Consider the following 22,327-nt stretch of genomic DNA (forward strand, 5'->3'; position numbering starts at 1 on the left):
GTCTCCACCGGAAGAGCAGCGCTAGATCAGCCCACCGTGGAAACCAATGACGTGGGCCCCAAAATGTTGGCCTTGTTGCATAAATACATTACTCGCACTGCTTTCACAGGCGCTCTTCCTCTTAGTTCACGGGTGGTGCCAACAAATTACGAGCTCCACATGTTTACCTTGCTGCTGTATGTGTCTGTGGTGAATGAGCGCTGATTGTAACCGGTGATGTGGCAGTTAATAAACTTAGTGAAAAAAGTAATCTTCATTAGGCAATATGACAGATCATATGACAGATATAAAGTTTGTCACTCTGATTGACAACAATCACCATCAACAGATTTTTTTTCTTTTTTAATAAAAGGCCACCGTATAAAGTGTTGATGATGATTGTAAACCAGTTACACTTTCACTTACACTTATAGAAGTAATTGCTCACTTAATGGGATATTTTACATGTTGCAGTTTAAAAATAGTTTCTACCTGATACTGCAACTTTTATTTTGACATCTCTTTGGACAAAGGTGTCTGCCAAATGACTTCACGTCATATAAAGTTATTGATCTACTATTTTGGGTTTATTCTGATGTCCAGTGTGGACAAAATAGTAATAATTAAGCAAAATGATTAAATTAAATTAAATGATTAAACAATGTAAATTTAAAAAAGGAATCAACACATAGGTTTAAAACTATGTCAGCTCTGCATAATGGTTATGATACCTTACACAATAAATAAATACATCTAAACAAAAAATAAATGAATATTAAACAATGAATATATTTCTGAACATTTAGTTCACATTTTCACTCATACACACACTGTGTAAGTCAAATTAAATTACAGCCAACCCATATTTGCATTAATTAAAAGGAGAATCAATGTTTGAAAAGACTTAAGTGCAATGGAAATTGTATGTATTACACGGTGTATGTCAAAAATACCAACAATCTAAAACACAGTAAATACATAGATGTTATGAAGAACAAAGATAATACAACACAATAATAATAAACCTTACTATATCTAAGGTTGCGTTTGTCCTGATATAGTAATTTCAGAATCAGAATTGGCCAATTATGTGTGCACTCACAAGGAATCTGAATCCAGTTTAAACACTGCATTTGATGTACTTGCGTAGGAAAAAAGGACATACAGCTCAACAAGGACAAAAAAGACTGAACAATAAGGTAAGTAGTGCAAAAATATTAAATTTATAATAAACAATATGTGCAAAGAAAGATTCAGCTCACTCTCCGCCACAAAACTATAGAACTCAGAGTTGCAGTAACCATCTTTGGCCACCAGATGTCATTATTTAACCTGTATATGAACGATATGGAGGCACACAGTCAGCTCTTTTTACTCAGTGTGAGTGGGAGGTTTTAACACGTTTCACTGTCTTCACTGTTCACCTTTTGCTTCCATTCCCTCCCCGAAGACTGTCTGAACCTTTGCTCTTGGCAATGGGCCTATCTTCTTGTGGATGTGTTGGATAAAACTATGTGTCGCACTTGACATACTATCCAAGGTTGGTAGACAGGTATAATGTTTATTATGTCCACATCATCAGGCCACATCTGGAAAAACTCACTATCTTTAAAGTAATCCCTCTGATTGTCTGATTACCAGCAGTTTTGATCTTTATCGTCCTCATAAATCGTTCCTCTTTCTCTTCAGATCTTTTAAAATTTTCATCAAACATCTTTAACTAACAAAATGTACATATATTTCTAGTGAAATTAATCTATAGTCTTAAGAGTTCACTGCCTGGATAAATATTATAAACTGTTTTGAAATGAAGTTCCTTTATTTTAGGTGACAAAGGAAATTACATATATCTAGTTCTGTTTTTGTGTCCAACTCTACAATAAAATATTTCTTTTCAAGAGGAAGAGGAAGACATTCTTTTGTAATTAGTGATCTCAAATTTTTTTGTTGTGACAAGAATTTGTAAATGTCACTAAACAAAATAGCAGATGAAGGTATTACACAAGAATATAGTAATATTCCTTGAATCCGATTTGTTAAAGCCACGGGAGCAGTTAATGAAGACTGTCTACTAGGGTTGTATATCTCCACCACTGAGGCCGATTCGATATGCATCTCGATGCGCTGACACCGATACGATACAGTTACGATACACTGAAGCTCCCGTCGATACAATGCGATACGATTCACTCCTGCTCACGATACGATGCGATTCAAAAATGATTTGATAACGATATGACTTAACTATAAAAGGATGTTTCGATATGATGTGATCATTCAATTCAGTTAGTTGCAGTATGAGAGAGTAATAGTAACATCAGGTTTTTTACCTCAATAGCACAATTCTGCTTTATCTCTGTATCGATTTGAGGGATGTATTTAATATTTGTTTTTTTATGGAGTAACCAATAAATCATATTTAAAAAAAGACATATTTCAGTAGACAGAGCATTCAATTGTATTTATAATTAGCACTCCTAACTCCCAATTATGTTCTCTGTCTCTATAATTATACAAAATGTATAAAACTTCACAGTTAAACCGTTTCAGAAAGCACAGTATTAACCATGTGAATAGTGCAAATAACATGACCAGCAACACATACTACTGTCTGCCAGAATGATGTGCTTGTTTCAGTAAGTTGACTGATTTCTTACAAAGAATGAAAATCAAATAACAATGTTTTACAGAATCAAGTGGAAAAAAAAATAAAACTATAACTGGCAGCCAGTAACAGCTGCTGTAAACAATACTCTCACCAAGGGGCTCAAATAGAGGTATTTCTTTCCAAAGTGCAATGTCCATAGTGCTCCTGTGTATTAGGAGGAAAACGTATTGGTGTAATTTCTATAAGAAATTGAACATGTAAATAAATAACAAGTCTTTCTTAACTGCTCACAATGTAAGCAAAAAACATCAACTACTGTCAATCAAACAATGCCATTTACTGCAAACACCTCACTGATTTACCTCATATGGCTTAGTTTCAGGTTTTTCTTTAGAAATATTAACTGGTCTACATGTTCTGGGAATAGCAAAGTGCGCTGAGCAGTCACTATTTATTTTTTTTTTTTTAATTCTGCTTGTATTTATCTTGTGTTATTTGTGTTTTACCCGCTCTGTAAAGTGTCCTTGAGTGTTCTGAAAGGCGCTCCAAATAAAAATGTATTATTATTATTATTATTATTATTATTACTATGTCACCAGTGGTACTGAACACTCGTTCAGAGGGAACGCTTGTTGCGTCGTGCTGCCGACGTACTTGATAGCCACACGGCATTGTTTGCAAATTGCGTGCGTCTTGTCTCGCTGACCCCCTCGCTTAAAAAAACCCAAAGTATTGCCACACGTTTGATTAATGTGTCTTTTTTGGTGCATTAAATATCTCGTCGCGGCTATCGTCTTTCTCGTTTGTCTGTTGTGTACAACACCTGCTTGCGTCACTGCCTGGGGACATGATGGTGCATTCAGGTTGCCTTGAAAATACTAGAACATAGATAGAAATAGTCGATTTAACAATGGGATTTGCCGGTGTAGACAGGCTAGAAGAGATGCACCGCGAATTCACCCGTAAATTATATCCGATGCACGTTCATTCTACCGGTGCAGTCGCATCGCAAACGTTTATATCGGACCACCGATACGAATCGGTGAATCTCCACATCCCTACTGTCTACCCAATCCAAATTAAACTTTATTTTGAAATAAGTATGATTGTATTGTAGCCCAAACTTTCCATTGGCAATACATTTTCTATAGTCTTTTGTAAAAAACGTCCATATCATATCCACTTCTTATTTTGTATTTTTTATTTTCCATTGCCTTTGCTATTTGCTATTTGTATTGATGCTGCCTGTCACACCAAATTTTCCCACCTGGGGATTAATAAAGTTGATCTTATCTTATCTTTCTCCATTAAATCTTTAGAAACGAAACATTTCCTCTAATGTAAAATATATCTGTTTTTCCAAACTGCAGCATTATGTGGAATTAGATTAGACTATGTTTATAAAGCATTTTCTAATATAGTAATACCTCCATATGATAATCTGAAGAGGCAATTTTAAGGTGCCACGATAATTTCATAGAGGTAAATTATTTCCTTCCACCATTTGAAAAAGAAAAAGTGTAAAAAAAATAACTTTGTTCATAAATGTATTGTGTGCAACCTTTGTATTTGTTAGGTCAACATGAGACGCCATGTATTCTGCACGAGAGAGGAAACTGGGACACGGAACAAGGAAATGACTATCAGCCAACGATGACGACACAGGCCCCGCGTTCATTCATAGAGGGTCTGCACGAGAGAGGCGTGCTAACTATTTTCAAGGATTTCATGTTTTTTGATGTCTTCGGTGTCGAACAAAACGCGGCGTTGGTTGGTGCAATACTGACAGAGTGAACCGGATCAGCGACATGTCGGGGGAAGCGAGTTCTCCGGTAGGTTTAAACCAAAGTGACCCGGTGGTTAGCACCATGCATGAAGCTCCTTCAGTGAAGGCGAGCGCCATTTCCGTATGCGCCGTCATTTGGAGCGCAGTGATTGGTTCGTCCGTTTGTCCGTCTCAGTGCTCTGGTTCCCCATTGGACGATTAAACAGAGATGAGCGTTCTGTCAAACCCTGACAGGAAAGAAAGCATGAACATGCTTCAGTGTTTGAAATTACGCTCTTTGGCCACATACCCGACCCGTTAGGTTAGTGAAGTCTAGTATTATATTGTATGAATCTTGTGTAAACATTGTGTTGGCAGTAACCCCAAAAGGTTACCCCAAGATCAAGCTTTAGTCACAACTCTGTGTCCCTGTTCATCTGCTAAACTACTCGAAGTGAAAGTTAGCCAGTGGCTGATGTTAGTAACAGGGACGTGTCTGCTGGTTTTCGGCTCAGAAACCGAGCTGAAATGTTTGGTTCATTAGCTGCTTTACCGGTAAGCGTTGTTTGCTCCCGCCCGCCAACGTTGTGTGTTTTGGGTGGGAGTCTGTAATTAAAGTGTCTGCGAAACAAACAAGCCCACAAAAGTGGAGAGTTTCCATCAGATTAAGCGCTGTTTGCTCTGCTTCCTGTTGCACTGACCTGACGCCTCGCAGAGCAACATTAGAATAACAAATTTTTGAAGACAGACAGGAGATCAGATGGCAAACACTCAGTTTCACTCGCTGCTGTGACACGATAAGAAACTAGATGGAACTGTTCATGTTATCACACAGCTAATACATGAAGAAAATGTAGAAAGTAAACCACTCAATTAGGAAAAAAGTGATCAAATTACGCTTTTGAAACTCAGCTCATCACAATCAGGTTTACAAATATGTTTTTCTAGAAGGTTTTCAGGTACAAGGAATTTGTCTTGGTGTTTTGATGCATAACAATAAACATGGTGGGTAGAAAATATAAAGACAGGTAAAAAGAAAGTACGAAAGTCGAAAAGCAGAAATAGAAAACTGACAAATATTTTAAAAGAATAAATACATGTTCCATACAACAGGAGTGTGCAAAGTATTGACCTTGGGAATGTGCAAAAGTTCACAGTATGAATTATTATAAAGAATATTAGCTATATGCACCTTAGTAATCATAGTAAGAAAAACATGTATGTATGTAACACATTACTATTGCTCTACTATATTGTAATGTGCTATTATTAAATGAATATATACACACATGATTGTGTTAAATGCTCATTGTGAAATGTCAGATAATAAATGAGTAATTTCATATTTTTTATAGCAAAATACCTTTTATTTCATATTGGTATGCTCTCTTTCTTGACAGTGCTGTCACCAGTCCTGCACTTTCAACCTTCAGTGAAAGTGTCCAATGACAGTAAATGACACATTAGAAGCTGCAGTTTGCCGTATGGAAATGACTCATATAGTCACAGTTATCCAAGGTTAAACATTTTTCTTTTTGCCAGGCCCCAGGGGTTAAAAAGATTATCTCAGTTTGTACACACACATAAATATGTTGATGATCAATGTGGTTTTTAGATCTCTCCATCAAAGAAACGGCAGTGACACATGTGCTTTAATGTTTATTTTGCATGTGTCCTTCAGTCTTAGTCTATGCTGGCCTTCCTGTTTTTGGTGGCTGATCATTATCTTTCAGAAATAAAGAGTTAAAGTTTGTAGCCACACAACGCTTTACATATCGAAATCCCTGTGACCACACCTCCTTCACAAGATCCTCCTTGCTGCCTCTCCCTGCCTTTTATAACGGATGAATGAATTGGAACACTTATCTTTTGGAGCCAGAGATATCTTGGGGTGGAGGTTCTGAAGGCGGGGGGTGCCTGGTAAAAAAGACCACTGTTCAGTATCTAGAGGCTACATGACCTCAGTACAGCTTCTTACCAAGACACAGCAGGCAGTCTCAGCCACCCAGCAGACACAATAGCCTCTACAGTGCAGACGCTCAGTGTGGACACACAGAATTATGGAGGAAGGACCTTACCAGTACATCAGGGTGAGCCGAGCAGAGAAAAAGCTTCAGCACGTTTATGACACAGTTATAGAGGTGGTGTTAATGTGTTAGAATATCGTGAAGGGGTTTGGAAGAAGGTGACTTTAAACTCTTTTGGCTGATTTCTCTTTTGTCCTGGCAGGATGGGAATGGCAAGGTCAGTCGGGTCATCCGGATCGGAACCCGCAAGAGTCAGGTACAGTCCTGCAGCCTTTAAATCATGAGTTGAACTGCGCTTGCTTAGTTTTCAGATATTTCAAAGACTGTGGCTTTTGTATCATTACCTGTTTAAATGTTTGTCTTTGTTTTAGGTTTTAGCTCTAATGTAAATGTGAACACATGCTGTACGGGGCCTTAGTGTGTCAGTTAAATGTGAATTATCTGATGCTCTGTTCCTCCATGCTGGTTTAGATACAGAGGAGCTGCTCTCACTGAGATAACATAGTTCTGGCTCAACAATGTGTGTTAAGATAACTGTTCCTCCTCCAGATGCCAGCAAGCATCATACTGATTTGATGCTCGCTAACTCTGTGGTGGTTTTGAATTTTCAACAGCTATCAATGTGGTTTATGTAAGGTCAAACACTGCTGTGTTCTTCTGTCTCAGTTGGCTCGCATCCAGACTGACAGCATAGCGGACAAGTTGAAAGAACTGTACCCGGACATCCACCTGGAAATAAGTGAGCATCATCCCAGCCTTTGTCTTCTGTCAGAGGATCCTGTAGACGCTTTGTAGCTGTGTCACAAACTCTTTGGTCTCTCATTTTCTAGCTGCTTCTCTTTTGCCGCCTTTCACATTAAACAGCAAATATGTTCAGCTGCTTTTGTTTCCTCTTCATGACCTGAAACCTCTCACCAAATGCTTGAAGGACTTTTGACACTCAGCAGCAGCTCCAGCTGCACTCTCACAACTTCAGTTTCACTTCGAATAATTTCACATTTGAAAGCAGAGAGCTGAGAAGCTGCTGGAGCTTGAGGTTCAGCTCTGAGAGGTTCTTGGTAAAGTCCAACATGAAGACCAGATCACACAGACACTTGCTGTCACTGAGTTTCATGTCAGGTTTTCCTTCATCTCCATGAATTATTCCAGACAAACTGACACTTTGGAGCAGTTTTCCTTTGTCTGGTGTTAGAAGCTCTGCAGTAGCGACAAGGCTCTCCTTCACAAAGTCTCCTCACTCACCACAAAACTTGCCTGTATAACACTGTAAATGTGGTTATGTGAAAGCTGCTTGTTGGGCATTCATACTCTGCTGAAGAGTGTTAACTTTGTCCAAGTGTATTCGTCCAGGTGTGTTTGTCCTTGCACCTCATCTAGTTTAGTAGGTTTTGAGCTGTATTGACTCTTGAGATTAGCCGTTTTCATCACTGCGAGCTCATTCCCACAAATTAACTTAGACACACTGGCTTGTCTTTTACGTGAAAGAACGTGTTAGTTTACCGTTTTATGTTTTTTTCTTCATCGCTGGAAAAAATAATCACTTCTTTGTATTTCTGAATTGCCTCCTGGGCCGGATCAGGCCGGAGGTGTCTTTAATAACATGTTATTGGTGTTTTTGTCAGTTGTTGCTGGTTAATCATATTATTGACTCTCTGTGTCTTCTCTCTTGCAGTTGGCATGTCAACGACTGGAGACAAAATCCTCGACACGGCTTTATCAAAGGTGAGGCGACAAATCAAAGGCTATGAAGCAGACATGTTTGCCTCCACTAACTATCTGCAAACCACAGAAAATCTAAGTAGACCACTTAGAATAAGTTGCATGCGTGGGAAGGACTTGTTGCAGTCTGTAGTTAAATGACCTTCAGTGCATTCCAGACTTGTAACTCACTCTGCTCTTAAGATCCAAAACCCTCATGCTTTAGAGTCCAGTTTGTGCTCACTGCTTATTGGAGGATGAGATTTATGATTTGATGGTTGATAAGTGCAAAGTATCAAACTAACAATAAAATCACTTTTCTTTTTGAAAATGCAGATTGGAGAGAAGAGTTTGTTCACCAAAGAGCTGGAGAATGCTCTGGAGAGGAACGAGTGAGTGTCACCGGTGTCATCTGTGGCTGACACCACTCTGGCTTCACACTATTGTTTTACCAACAGACACCAGCCGCCACAGTTTCACTGCCAGGGCTTTCACTTTGCATTGACACTCAGTTATGAATATTTTGAGCTGGTACTCAACAAGTATGGATTTTTAGCATTTTTAATGGCTCATGGGAAATGTCTCACTTTTGAATAAAGCACAGATTCAGTGACTCAAGCCAGGGTCACTGTAAAAGCCCATGCAGAGGGAAACCCTTTGATTTCCTCCACTGCCTCAGATGTAGCAGGTGGCTTTTTTCTGTGGCACACACACCACTGACTGGCTGTTTTATATACCATGGGACATAATGGAGCATGTATATGTGACTGTGTTTCTGCCCGCCCCACACCCCACAGGGTCGACCTGGTCGTCCACTCGCTGAAAGACCTTCCCACCACTCTGCCTCCAGGATTCACCATCGGGGCTGTGCTGAAGTGAGTGCACTCACACAAGCAGTGTACAGTTTGTCTGTACAGATTCATTATGTGGTGGGTACTTTCTGCTGCTGTAAAGGGGCTGTAAGTTACATTTTACAGACCCTTAGCACAGAACGACCACAAAGTGCTCAAGTGAGCAGCAGCTGAGGTCAGAGTGGGAGGATGTGTATTGGACATTACATTACATTAAGGCCTCAAGGTTATACACAGTGTGTTTGGGTGAAAAACACGAAATATAATCTTATTGTAATCTTATTGTGGTTGTCATGTCTCCAGCTCTAAGCACTCACTGTCCTTTTTACCTGCTGCTTTTAGGAGAGAAAACCCCCATGATGCAGTGGTCCTGCACCCAAAAAATGTCGGGAAAACTCTTGACACTCTGCCAGAAAACAGGTACAATTAAACAGAAAATTCAACAAGTTGTGTCTTTTTCTTCACTCATATCCACAGTTTGGAAAAGTAAACTGTGTGTGTTTGTGTAGTGTGATTGGCACCAGCTCACTGCGCCGTGCTGCTCAGCTGAAGAAGCGATTCCCCCACCTGGATTTCAAAGATATTGTATCCTTTCAGAAGTCAGAACACGATAGTAGACGGAAATAAGATGTGAATTATTTCAATTTGACTTCATTTTAACATGCAGGGGAGGGCGCTAACAAGCCAGGCTGGAAACTGTATTTGTGTCCGGTGTTTTCCTTAGCCTGTCGTCTCCAGCGTGGAAACCTGAACACGCGTTTGAAGAAGCTGGATGAGAAGGACGACTTTGCTGCCATCATACTGGCTGCTGCCGGCCTCAAGAGGATGGGCTGGGAGACGCGGATCGGCCAGGTATAGTTCATCATGTGAAGTCCTCCCTGTGAAGCCTCTGGGCGACATTTCTCATCTAACAGTCAAACTGTCTGTCTTTCCACTGGTAGGTCCTGGGGCCTGAAGACTGCATGTACGCTGTTGGACAGGTAAGAACCATGGCATGTAAATATACCTAATATATGTAAAAGACAAAGATAAATAATAGCTAATGATGCATTACAACATCCAGTGTCCTTGAGTAAAAAGCCCACATGTGTGTGTTGCAGGGGGCTCTAGCTGTGGAGGTTCGGGCCAGAGATGCAGACATTCTGGAGATGGTGTCTGTCCTCCATGACCCTGACACTGTGCTGCGCTGCATAGCTGAGAGGGCCTTCCTCAGACAACTGGTACACCAGACAAACACACATACACACTCTTTGTCTCACTTTCACATTGTGTGAATATGGAAATCTTTGTGTATTCAATGTAACTGTCATTTGCAGGAGGGCGGCTGCAGCGTTCCAGTGGCTGTGCACACTGAGGTGAAGGACTCGCAGGTAAGCGTGCTAAGTAGACGCAGACACATACACACACAGATATTTTGCATGCATGCAATTCTGTTTGCCACGCCCCGCCCCTATTGGTTCCTGTTGCAACACCTTCCTGTTCTCACACAGCACATATGCACATATTTACAGCAATAGTGGTGGCAGATTCATCATTCGTCATGTTTGAAACGATGGGTTCTGTTCTACGTCACCTGTTAACCCACAAAGTACCACAACGTGCTTAGAGATGTTCTCCCCAGCTTTTGAAGTAAAATTGTGTTTGTACGACCATAGATGGTGAGGTAGTTAGTCATGCAGCAGCCCAGTTAGCCTGCCAAGCACTGATTGGACCTGCTGTTCAGTGGAGGGATGTAGCAAATGGTCAACTGCATGTCGTGATCCAGTTTTTGAAATAAGACGCTGCAAGTTGGAGCAATGTGACAGTGTCCCACCACAATACCAACCTCACTGTAAATCTGGCTTCAGCCTTTGCCCCATCTTGACAGCCCCACTCAAAATAAGCAGCTGTTTGCTATTTGGTGTTAGATAAAGCAGACCGGGTGAAAAAAATAGTAGTGAGACTCAAACTTCAGGTCAAACTTCTTAATGTTTCTCCAGCTCTACCTGACTGGAGCTGTGTACAGCCTGGATGGATCAGACAGTCTGAAGGACACCATGCAGACCAACATTGCTGCTGCTGACAAGGTAACAGCTGAGTGTGTCTTGACCACTGGTCACATGACTATTGCCACATTTTAGAAAAATGCTGCTTGTTTCATGTCATGAACATGAAGAGACCGGATGGAACATGTAATGAGGGTGAAGTTGTCTGCTCTCATACCACATGCCAAAACTGACAGTTATGATGTGTGTGACAGAGCCAAGAGAAGGTGGACGAGCGGGTCCAGCGAGTGGGTGTCACAGCCAGCAAGATCTCGGATGAAGCCCAGGACCGGGCCGAGCGCCTCGGCGTCGACCTGGCCGACTTACTGCTCAGCAAAGGGGCCAAGGAGATCCTGACGGTGGCCAGGCAGCTCAACGACGCCAGATAATCCTGCCGGGCTGAGGGGCGGGGCTCCCGGGGTGACCTGGTCCTCGAGTGCACGAATCAGTCACAGCCTTGTGTCAAGTAAAAACTTGAATTCCTTTTTTTTTTTTTTTTTGTTGCACATTTCATGTTTGAGAAAAAGAATGGTGAAGCTCTGTTGCACCTGGTTAGCCCAGTCAACACCAGATAAATTGCTGAGGATTTCAAACACTACTTGGACCAAAGTTGTGCTCAGTGTGGTACAATGCTGCTAAACTGATTGTCACTATCAGCTTGTTCAGGGTCACTGCACTCTGTAGCACACTTGGTCTTGGTTCCAGCCTGTTCTCACACACAGTACCTCATGGAACCATCTCCTGAGCCATGCAGAAACCGCCTTACTGGGATTATCATTGAGAAACACAAAATGGCCTTCAAGCATTGTCACAGCACTCGCAGTACTGTCACTGACTGATATCCTCATGGTTAAACCCTTTTTTTTTTTTTTTAAAGCATGCCACAAAGGGAATGCTACCAAAATTCAGCACTCTCAAATATGCCCCCCCCAATTTAGGATGAATTATCAGCGTCTGTTATTGTTCCCCAAACCCAGAGTTCCTCTCTGAGCTCTTAGCAGCGTTCTCATTTGGAAAAGCTGACTTCTGACGGTACCAAAGATGAGCTGTTAGCACGTGGGCACATTTTCCGGTTTGCTGCAGTGAAATGACGCTCCTTTAGGTGAGAAAGTTCAGACAAATTACTATAAATATAAACTCAGTCCTTCATTCATCAGCTCTAAGCTCTTTTTGCCAAGAGTCAACAGTGACTCTCTTTCTCCTTGATGCTCATTAGTACTCGATCAGCCCTCATCCGTGGGAGTAATTACTGTTACAGTGTAGGATTTCAGCTGAAGAGGTTTACTGCTTTTGAGAGTGTCCTACCTAGCAACCTCTTTTACAGAGAGAGACTGTATTTATAATAGATGATGATAAGCTGAAGGGAGCATTTAATGTACCCCTCCTGTGACACAGCCGGTGACGCTGACTTTGTCCACATGTGTCCTGAACCACTACATGACTTGTTTATCGCTGCAGCAGTCCCTGCATCTGTTTTCAGTTTTCCGCTCTGGTTTTAAATGTACACCGGGCCGTTCCAGCAACAGTTTGTCCTGCTTCTGCTTACCTGGTATTAAATATAAATGCGACAGTTGTGGATGAACAGTAGTATAATGGACAGAAATAGCAGCAAAGCTACACATTGGATTACAAGAACAGGCTGTAGGATGAATTACTGTGATGTTAGAGATGTAAAGTAGCCAAGTAGACCTTATTTAATGTAAAAATATCTGCTTATTTCTTAAAAACATAACAGTGTTTTACAGCTGTATTGCCACACTCATTACACTGGATCGAGGCTTGAGTAATGACCTTTAGGGACTCATTCATGCAGATGGTACTTGCAGTTGTGGTGTAGTTCTAATGAGGTACCCCTGCATTCAATAAACAATACAAAAATTACCTCATCTCATAATTATGACCTCTTGATCTCTATCTTATGAGCCTTTTCTTGTATTAACGAGATAAGGATGGATGATGTCATCATGAGATAGTGTGTGTACATATATATATCCTCATAGAATTTGTATTTAGCATCATAATTACAGCATCTGAAACGATGGATCTCATATGGATCTTCTTGTAATTCTAGAGTCGGGTTTTATTTAGCAATTTGGAGACATGGCTGTCCTAATCATGAGATGTCAAGTCATAGTAAAGAGATACAGAAGTCGTAATTACGAGAACATATCGTTTGGGTAATGCGGTGCGCACTTGTATAGTTCATCCACAGCTATTCAAAATTTTAGCAGGTTGTTTTTTTGTATATATTAAGATATAAGAAAGAACTTTGTATTTGCTGTAAAGTTGTCATGCAGGATGCTGTACTCCACATATCAACCGTGAAGTGTTTCCAAAAGCAATAGACTTTCAAACAAACCTTGACCTTAATGACTCGCCTAATGAAGTGAACTTGTCTTGAATGCCACTGTTTGTCTTTCTACAGTTTCTATCAAAGTGCCAGCTCGGTAAATGTATCATCTCTGCGTATCAGCCTTCCATATCTGCCTTGTGATGAGTCACAGTAGACTCTGGATCATCTGTATCAGTATACCCACTGTATAGTTAGTGTGATACCATATTGAACTCCCTTGATTGTATGCTATACTTAATTTAAACCTCCTGAGACAGTGTGAGGTAACGTTAGCCATATTTGCTTTTCAGCTTTAATTTCTGAATGGATTAATGTAGAATGTCTCTGTATTTAGATTCTCTATGGTAGTGCTCATTGTTCCATCGGTCTGTTAATGACTAAATATTGACATGGTGTCATCAAGTGTGTTTGTTTGCCACTTATGAGAACATCATGTCAAATTAAAGTGCTGATGTTAATAAACAATTGTCAGTAAAGTCTATTCCTGCGGTTATGTGTTTTTTGTGTTGCTATAAATTATATATCAGCGGACAGCTCAAGCACTTGTTGTAGTATATTTACAGATTAATATGTGTGTAAAGCACAAAATATCAGTGCCACATACTCACGACTGAATAGTCTACAGCAGCTGACAGTGGCTGTACTCAGGAGTGTTTTGAGCTGAGCTGTACCAAAATTCAAGCGGTGGTTGTAAAGACATTTCACTAAAAATCTCGAATGTCAAAGTCGTCAGGATACATCATCTAGGAAGCATTTATGTATGAAATTTAATGGCAGTCATTTTATTAGTTATCGAGACAAACGTCAACCTTCCGATGAGGCCAGGTGAACAGGGGACTGCCAGGTTTTTAGGATATTATGACAGAACGTCAAGGAACCAATGTCTGTACCAAATGATGTGCAATGCCATCAAGTACAGATATTCTGCTGGAGAATGGAAGCGTGAGCTGCAGCTGCCACTGGAGGAAAAGCCAGCGGATCAAACTCAGTAGGAGTCATCCTCTGGGGGCCATGACTGACTGTACAAAATCCCATGGCAGTTGATGGTTTCCAGTCAGAACCAGTGCAGTGGACCAACCATCCAGCATTCTACAGTTCAAACCTAAATTACAGTATTACAAGACCAAAATGTAGACAAAGATAAGGCACAGCAGATCATTTCAGCAAGACAATGCCACGCCACATCCTGCACAGCTTCATATGCAGTGAAAGAGTGCAGGTACTGGAGTCTTACTGTGTGTTTCTGAAAACCATGGATGTTGAAACGTTACACTTCTTTGCGTTCTTTACATTCAAACTAAGTTTCAGTTTTCAGCATTATACTGTGACAGGCATTTTGCTCTGGAGACCAGGCTGGGAACATGGTAACAGGCTGCCCCAACTTTTTTGGAACGTGTTGCAGGCATCAAATTCAGAATGAGAAAGAAACAGTAAAATTTAGCAGCTTGAACATGAATGTCTTGTTTGTGTTCTGTATTCAGCAGGTTGAAAAGGACTTGCAAATCATTTGTGCTGTTTCACACAGCGTCCCAACCAAAGAACTAAAACGTAAAATAACACACATTGTTATATGTATTTCCTTTTTCTGAATGCACTTACTGTGTCATATAGCTGAAAAACATATGCTGAATTATAATAATAATTATATATTAGAATAATATAATATGACTATCTATTATAAAGTACCCATCTGTTCCAGGAGATTTGCTCAGTTAAGGTTTCTAAATCGCATTCTTCATTCTTGTTTTGTTTGTTTTTTTATTGCATTTTTGTTCTTTTGTTGGCCAATGAGGATGTTTGACACACAGTAAATGAAATTTAAAAGATCAAGTCTCTGCTTCTACTTCTTGGAATAAATTCCATACAGACTTCAGTTAGCACAGCACGGACATCGTGGCAGCTGTAAATGACTTTAGCAGAGGGGGAAGAAGCACGACTTCAGGTGCTTCCTGACAGACAGGCTGGAGATGATGGAGATGTTGCATCTGATGCTAGCCGGCAGATCCTCACAGGCAGCCACAAATCTGGATAAGGTCAAATTTAGCCAGCTGGGGACAACATATGTCTCTCGTAAAAGCCTGAGGCAGCACAGATTTGATACAAGTTTACTGTCTTTTATAATACAGCTGCAGGAAAGCACATACTGTAATGTGTCAGTTTATGGCCAGGTTGAATGAGCCGCTGATTTAAGGGGTAAAACTCCACCAAGTTTCACCAAAATGGAGTCTTTTAGTCATTTTCAGGCATATATTTGAAAATGTTCTCGTCAGTGAAACCTCTACCTTCCACACATGTCCTTGTTTGTGTGGGCTGTAGCAGCAGTGCTGGGCTCCAGGTCAGTCACTTGTGGGAAGACTCCCGTGGAGAGAACAGCCTGGGGCTTCCTGTCACAGCAGTAACATCCCACTCTGCCACATCACCTCCTCCAGCTCACAGCACACTCGGGTTTTTGTCCTCAAAGACTTGAATGATCCACCTGGCCGGCCAAGGAAAATGAGTCACGGCCTGCACCAGCGGCTCTACTGATCTACAGGCCAGAAAAGTACTTCAGGCCAGGGTCTGACAGGTCTGACAGCATGAAGAGTCTTTTAAATATTGGGTCAGAGCCAGCATCTAGCCTCCACCCCTCTGAGGAGCTGCAGGGTAACCAACTACTGTAGATGCAGAAAGTGATGACACATGATGGTGTGGTCATCCAGCAGGAGCAAGTTCTTTACTCCTCCAGGATTATTCACACACAGAGGGTGCCTTCGCTGAATTAAAACCTGAAAAAGTGATTGTGTGCTATCTCAAAAACATCGCCTCGTAACCTTGCCCACTCACTCGCAGAGTCAGTGATATCTTAAAATCACTTGTCTTTTTAAAAACGCATTATAACCTGAGTTAAAGCTGCATTTCCTCAAATCTTGGAATAATTGGCAATCACATTTTCATAGTCATAATTTGAAGCAGCTTCAATTGAAGCTGCACCTCAATGTCAAGGAAAATGTCCTTGGTTTGACTGGATGACATGAATCCACTCCTTCAGCTAAAAAAACACCAGTACTGGAGGTTTCCACTGGTTTACTGCGACATTCACTGTGGATGAGAAGGCCGATTCACAAAACACACAGGAGGATGTAGAATTTTATTGGGTTTGTTCACCTTTACAGTATCTGTAGTGTAGGTGCAAACCAAAAGGAAAAATAGCAACCTGTTGTTTTAAATGGTCGTTTTTAAATTGCTATGTAGAAAAAAGATGCTTTTATTTCATGTTCAATCAGAACAAAACCAAACTAACAATGAACACAATGTCACTGACTTTACCTGCAGAGGCCACAGAGGACTCAAAAAATGAGAGCTGTTTAATGAAAAGGACACATTTGTCTTTAGAGTGCGTCACAAACACAACAAAAGATAGATTCAAGGCTAGAATAAAGCGTACACGAAGCCCACAGACACACTTAAATTAAAAATCAACAAATATTGATTTCAAAAGAAGTTACTTTAATTGCTGTACACATTTGGTGATATGTTCAGAAAATAAATAAGGAACACAGGAACTACACGCCTTCTTCGTCTATGCTTTCACACGTGGCTCTCTCCTTCTGATGTTTCACTGTCTTTAAAGCTGCTCCAGCACGTCATGTGATGAGAATGAACTTGAATTTCATTCGACAGAGAAAAACTTTTACATCTCTCTGGTAGCAGCGCATTTCTTCCAAGCACCTGTGCCAGCAAAGCTTTTGCAAAAGTTGCACAGCAAGAAAGCGATTTCACTGGAATCAGCAGTGGTCTGCAGATCAAAGAAGCAGGAAGATGTTAAGATCAATGCAAGCGTTCCATAAAACTTTCCATGTCCCAGGAAATTCATGTTTATCGTGACGTTTTTCAAGATAGGTGTTAAATTGCATTTCTTATTGGTGCATATTCTTCCTGAATGAATTTGAAGGTGAGAAGTTTCCAAAACAGCCAGATTTCAATGTCGCTTCAGTGAGGAGAGCCAATTAGGAGCAAATCAAGATGTGATGAAGATGGTAAAGGGTGCGTTCACATAGCTTTTATTTTTCACTATGAAATTTCATTTATTTATATCTGAAACAAAGGGGGGTGAATGACAAGATTGATATCAGTGTCATGTTTTTCTGTGAGTCTCCTTGTAAACAAATTAAACTCACCACAACAGACTGTGTATCCTGGAGCTCTAATAAATGTGTTGAATGCATAATTCCTCATAAAACATTTGCAAAGATGATTTTTGGAAGTATCTTAAATCCAGCATCATTTCCAACCATGTCTGCTTGCTAGCAGGCTTCACCTTCCCTGTCTTTGTTGGCACATTGCTGGCGATCTTGGAGTAAATTAAACTTCTCCACCTGCTGATCAGTGTGACACCACTGGTGGGACTGTGCATTGTGTCATCCGTGTGTGTGCATGTGTGTGTCCACTCAGAAAAAACAGCTTAATGGCACTACTGGAGGTCAAAAACTCACACAGGGAACCTTGAAGCTAGAGTGGATTAGCTTGTGTTAGCATAAAAAGAGGAAGAAATATCTCTCACAGCTCTAAAACATTATGAGTACTGCAAAGAAATGAGGCTCTGATATCATGACAAGCCACATGTGTGATGTGCATCGAGTATCAGCCTGAGCAAACTTTCATTTTGTGCTTGCATGCGATGCAGCTGACAGCGTCTTCTTCTGTAGCCATGAGCGGGCAGTCACTACACCAGGAGACATCACTTTAATTCAGAGAGGCACTCACAACAACACAGTCACTCAATCAATGGAACACTTTTCAGAGCTGCATGTACACACATACGTCTTCAATGCAGTCAACACCTGAGATACAGAGCATTAATTCGTGCATGCTGCTCAAAGTGATGATCCTCTATTTGAATATTTTTGCTTGTAACATCCGAAAGAAAAAGTTTATAAATAAATTAAAAAAATGTGACTGGAAGACTTCTCAAAATATGATTATTTACAGCTACTCTGAACCCTTGAACAACATCGAACAAACGCACACTAAAAATGTGCTCGGCCAGAATGAAGACGCTACTGTGTGATTGTCAATAGTGCAGGTTGTGCTGTCATAACTGTGGTTATTTCACTTTTACAGACACTGCATGAATGGTAGAAGACACTGCTGTACTGGATGTGCTACTCGTGGCGCAAAAAAGAGAAAGCGTGCGGCCACATTATGCGGTTAGCATCAGGAAGCTCCCTGATGAAGAAGCCAATGCTGATATGTTGTCCGCCAGGCACTGAAGTAGTGCAAGCAGGACGAAGATGTCCTTTAAAAAGAAAAAAAAACAAACAATCGGTACCATCTGTTTTCATCCTGGTCAGGAGCCCTGTGGTTCAAGCTGAGTCACTCTCATTACATATTCTCAAGTGCCATTCGGGTTTGTGATTAAGCACAAACTCAAATGCAAATGAGATATCGTGGACACAACTGATGCAAACATTTAGTTACTGTCCCCCGAGTGCGACCGCAATCAATCTGCAGCTGCCACCTTTTCACGCAATGGAAGGCCAGCGCCACGTTGTGACAAAACATTTACAGTATCCTGTGTCAAAGGGACACAGCATGTTATCAGACTTACATGTTGGATGCTAAGATTTAGCATGTGAGATATGTTGGAATTCAGCTGCGGCATGCTAACGTGCTAACGTTAGCATGGCGTGCTAACGTTAGCATGGCGCACATCTATAGTCTCACTTTAAATTTGAGTGCACCTGTCATACTCAAAGGCTGTGTCTGAAATTACTATTTGCCATCTTTTTTAAGTGTCCAAATTGGGAACTTTGCGAACTTTTTTGGTGCCCTCAAAAATGTGCACAATGGAATTAAACATGCAAACAGTTATGAACACATTTTTTGTTAGCAATTCCACAATGAAATGCGTCAGATTTGGCAGATAACCAAAATCACATCTGTGCAACGCTCCACCAGTGTCGGAAATCTCAACCCACAGTGACTGAGGGAACGAGGGACACAGCTAATGTTTAGCGGTAGCTAACGGAAGCTGAGGCAAGTCAACCAATTTTTGCGTTTAGAGTTTAGGGAACTAAAACCTTTTGGCTTTGTGAAAATCAACCTTAAAAATAAAACCTGAGTCATCTGAGCTGAAAATTAAGGTAAAGACCTCCATGTTTTTGTTCTTTACGTCAGTGTCACACTACTGCTATAGTCCTGTGTACTTCATGGGATACATTCATGTTGGTGCAAACTCTTTTCCTCACTAATCATTCACAGAGCACACTGTCCGAAAACATGCTAATTTCACGACATTTTCTGAGACGGGGACGACACTATCGACACATGATGCAGCTGGATCGGTGGGAGCTCTCCCACACAGTGCGCCTGACGCCCACGTTGCCCACGCCAACGTCTCCCTCATTCTTACAAGAAAAACAATTATAGGATGAAATTTGAGTGTGGACGTCTGTTGAAACCAGCCTCAGAGGAACACGGTCCGTTCAGTCATCTTCAGGCAGGAAGCTTCTTCAGCAGGCTGCTACACCAGCAGCTGTGTGAAGAGGAGAAAGGTTCCAGTATTCTGGGGGGCTCTGGGGGGCTGTAACTGGCTGCTGCTGCCTGTGGGAGTACAGTGGGATCAGGCTGGGCAGAGTTCGGATCAGGCAGATGTCATTCTTGTAGGAGCGTCTCCCTCCAGTCAAAGCTGTGGTTTGGTCCATGTGTGAGGGGGAGGATGGGAGGGTCGACTAACTGCCACACCCCCGTGTCCCCCTGCTCCTCACAGGAGCAGAAGCCCAGGTACGGGATCTAAAGGCCAAGCACAGGAATCAGTGGTTAGTTCCTCAAGGAAATGACACATGCTTTGTGGACGACAGATTAGGGTCAAGTTGAGGCGCTACAGGCGCGGACAACAAAACTGGCAGAGCAGTAAGAACATGTTCCTGATGACAGCCGTTTTGCCTTCTTATGTGTGAACTTGACTTTTCAGTATTCTAACCCCGCTGCCAGTATTTTTATTTACCAGAAGCTGCTCTGCTCGCTGGTGGCTCATTGGACAGCTTGCACTCTGCAGCCATCTTGTGGCACAAACAGTTAAACTGTTTCATTGCCTGAAAGCTATCACAGAGGATTGTTCAATTTCTGTATTGAAACTAGGTTACTTTGTTTTTCTAGAATGGACTTGTTGTTTGTGAATTGATTTTCTTTTTTTATTTGTTGTAAATGTTCAATGCGCCTACATTTGGCCATTATAATGCATTTCTCCCAGGATTATATTCCCTCAGGGTGGAAAAGTCTCTTTTTTTTTTTTTAATTCAAATTTTTATTTGGAAAAGCAGATGGTACAGAACTTCACTTCTTGATACAATTTAATGTCCACATCAGCGTTGTGGATGCAGGATCGTTAAATGCTAATCCAGGTTTTTAATAACGTAACATAACAAATATAACATGTGGGCGGGAGTGGGGGAACCCCTCCAATCATTCACATCAGGAAAAGAAGAAGAAGAAAAAAAAGGAAAAGTCTCTTTTTGAGATCTTGGTCGATTGGAAAACTTAAGACCTACTACTACTACTACTACTAAAATGATAAAATTACTCAAGCACTGTGATGAAATACAGTTTTGTGAGGTGGATATCTCATGATAAGAGATTTAAACCAGGGATAAGTGATCAGGGCTTTGAGAGGTGGGCACAAAGGAGTATTACAGCTATATGCACACTTGTTGAGAGAGGCGAAATGCAGAGCTTTCAAGCTTTAAGGGAAAATTTTGGGTTGGAGGCAAGGGAACTTTTTAGATATTTTCAGGTAAGGGATTATTTTTTAAAAGAAATTAAAGTAAAGGAACCCAGAGAACAAAATGGGATCATTAAAATAATCATAAATGCATACGAAGGAAGAACATGTAGAGTTATCTCTGCTCTATATCAAGCTATTGGTGCCAGCGGGGGTAATTCAACTATATATATTAAAGAAAAATGGGAAAAAGAGCTGGGCATAGAAATAACGGAGGAGAACTGGGATAATGTGTGCACACATGTGTGCATGTACATGTGTGCACACATATCACACATTTTGCAAATGCGGCAGGAACAATTTGAAAAGAAATGGGAGAAATGGTTTTGGTACAAGGAGGAAGATGATACCACTGACTGAAGGATAACTTGACAGACTTGATTGTTTGCATTTATGAAAGAATTAATGAAAGGACCCATAAGCTGTTTTATTTTATTATCATTATTATTATTATTATTTTTGTTTTATAATTACTATAACTATACTTTCATGTTGTTGGTTTCTGTTTTTATGCATGGATGACATTGTATTTGGATGCAAAAAATCTAATAAAAACCAAAGTTAAAAAAAAAAGAAATACAGTTTTGAGGTAGTTGTGCTTAAATATTTTAATTTGCTGATACTTTACATTTCTACTCATTTATCTGACAGCTTCAGCTGCTTTGCTGATTCATTAAATGTTCATTCATTAAAGTTTTGTTCAGTGAAAAAAATGGAAGCTCACTCTTGTCAAGTCATTTAGCCTGGAACTGAGTCCTTAATGTAATGTGCAACCTGTTTTCAATGCAAATCAGCTCATTTCAAGAAGAGAGGAGGCCAGCTCATGAAGAGGCAGGAGGCCGGTCTGACTGGTTGAGATCAGCTGTTACTGACAACACTGCTGTTCTGCTGTTTCATCCTGCACCGACCAGCCAACTCCACACTGACCAAAATGACTTTACAATGTATAGCTTAGAGTGATCCACTCAGTCTAAGATACGTATTATAGTACACTTCCAGAATCAGGGATAAGAAGACTCAACTCTGGCCTGAGTTACAAAAGCTTACAATGACAGATAAGACCACAGTGAATATTTACCACAGATGGGAACAGGACTTTGGTGAGACCAGACTTGATTTTGTAAAATACCCAAAAAAAAAAAAAAAAAAAGCTAAATTGTATGAGAAATTATTATATTGCAAGTAATTATTTCATGATTTTCATCACATTTAGAAGTTGAGAAGATAAAATAGTGCTGGACTCAAATAATGAAGATTTAAAAT

General features: G+C 40.7%; 2 protein-coding genes across 4 annotated transcripts in view; one reads left to right on the top strand and one right to left on the bottom strand.

Annotated features, from left to right (window-relative positions):
• The first annotated feature begins 4,262 nt into the window (after positions 1 to 4,262).
• Positions 4,263 to 13,776, top strand: LOC121608941 (porphobilinogen deaminase-like). Of its 2 annotated transcripts, none has more exons than XM_041940385.1 (14): positions 4,263 to 4,419; positions 6,582 to 6,635; positions 7,046 to 7,118; positions 8,052 to 8,101; positions 8,414 to 8,469; positions 8,875 to 8,952; positions 9,271 to 9,348; positions 9,438 to 9,513; positions 9,667 to 9,780; positions 9,870 to 9,908; positions 10,029 to 10,148; positions 10,245 to 10,298; positions 10,908 to 10,994; positions 11,168 to 13,776. In XM_041940385.1, exons 1-14 carry the CDS (start codon positions 4,396 to 4,398, stop codon positions 11,339 to 11,341), a joined length of 1,077 nt encoding a protein of 358 aa, XP_041796319.1. In that variant the 5' UTR covers positions 4,263 to 4,395; the 3' UTR covers positions 11,342 to 13,776. The 2 variants fall into 2 exon arrangements, with proteins under 2 accessions (XP_041796319.1, XP_041796318.1); XM_041940384.1 differs by lacking the exon at positions 4,263 to 4,419 and adding an exon at positions 6,215 to 6,442.
• Positions 13,777 to 16,418: 2,642 nt separating this feature from the next.
• Positions 16,419 to 22,327, bottom strand: part of LOC121608883 (ubiquitin-associated and SH3 domain-containing protein B-like) — a 46,107-nt gene continuing 40,198 nt past the window's right edge. For both annotated transcript variants that reach the window (XM_041940300.1, XM_041940299.1), the window contains exon 14: positions 16,419 to 20,076. In XM_041940300.1, the coding sequence (XP_041796234.1) occupies positions 19,939 to 20,076 (138 nt within the window). In that variant the 3' untranslated portion in view covers positions 16,419 to 19,938. The remainder of the gene's footprint in view (positions 20,077 to 22,327) is intronic.

This window comes from Chelmon rostratus, chromosome 7 (assembly GCF_017976325.1).
Source record: "Chelmon rostratus isolate fCheRos1 chromosome 7, fCheRos1.pri, whole genome shotgun sequence".
In the NCBI taxonomy this organism is placed as follows: Eukaryota; Metazoa; Chordata; class Actinopteri; order Chaetodontiformes; family Chaetodontidae; genus Chelmon; species Chelmon rostratus.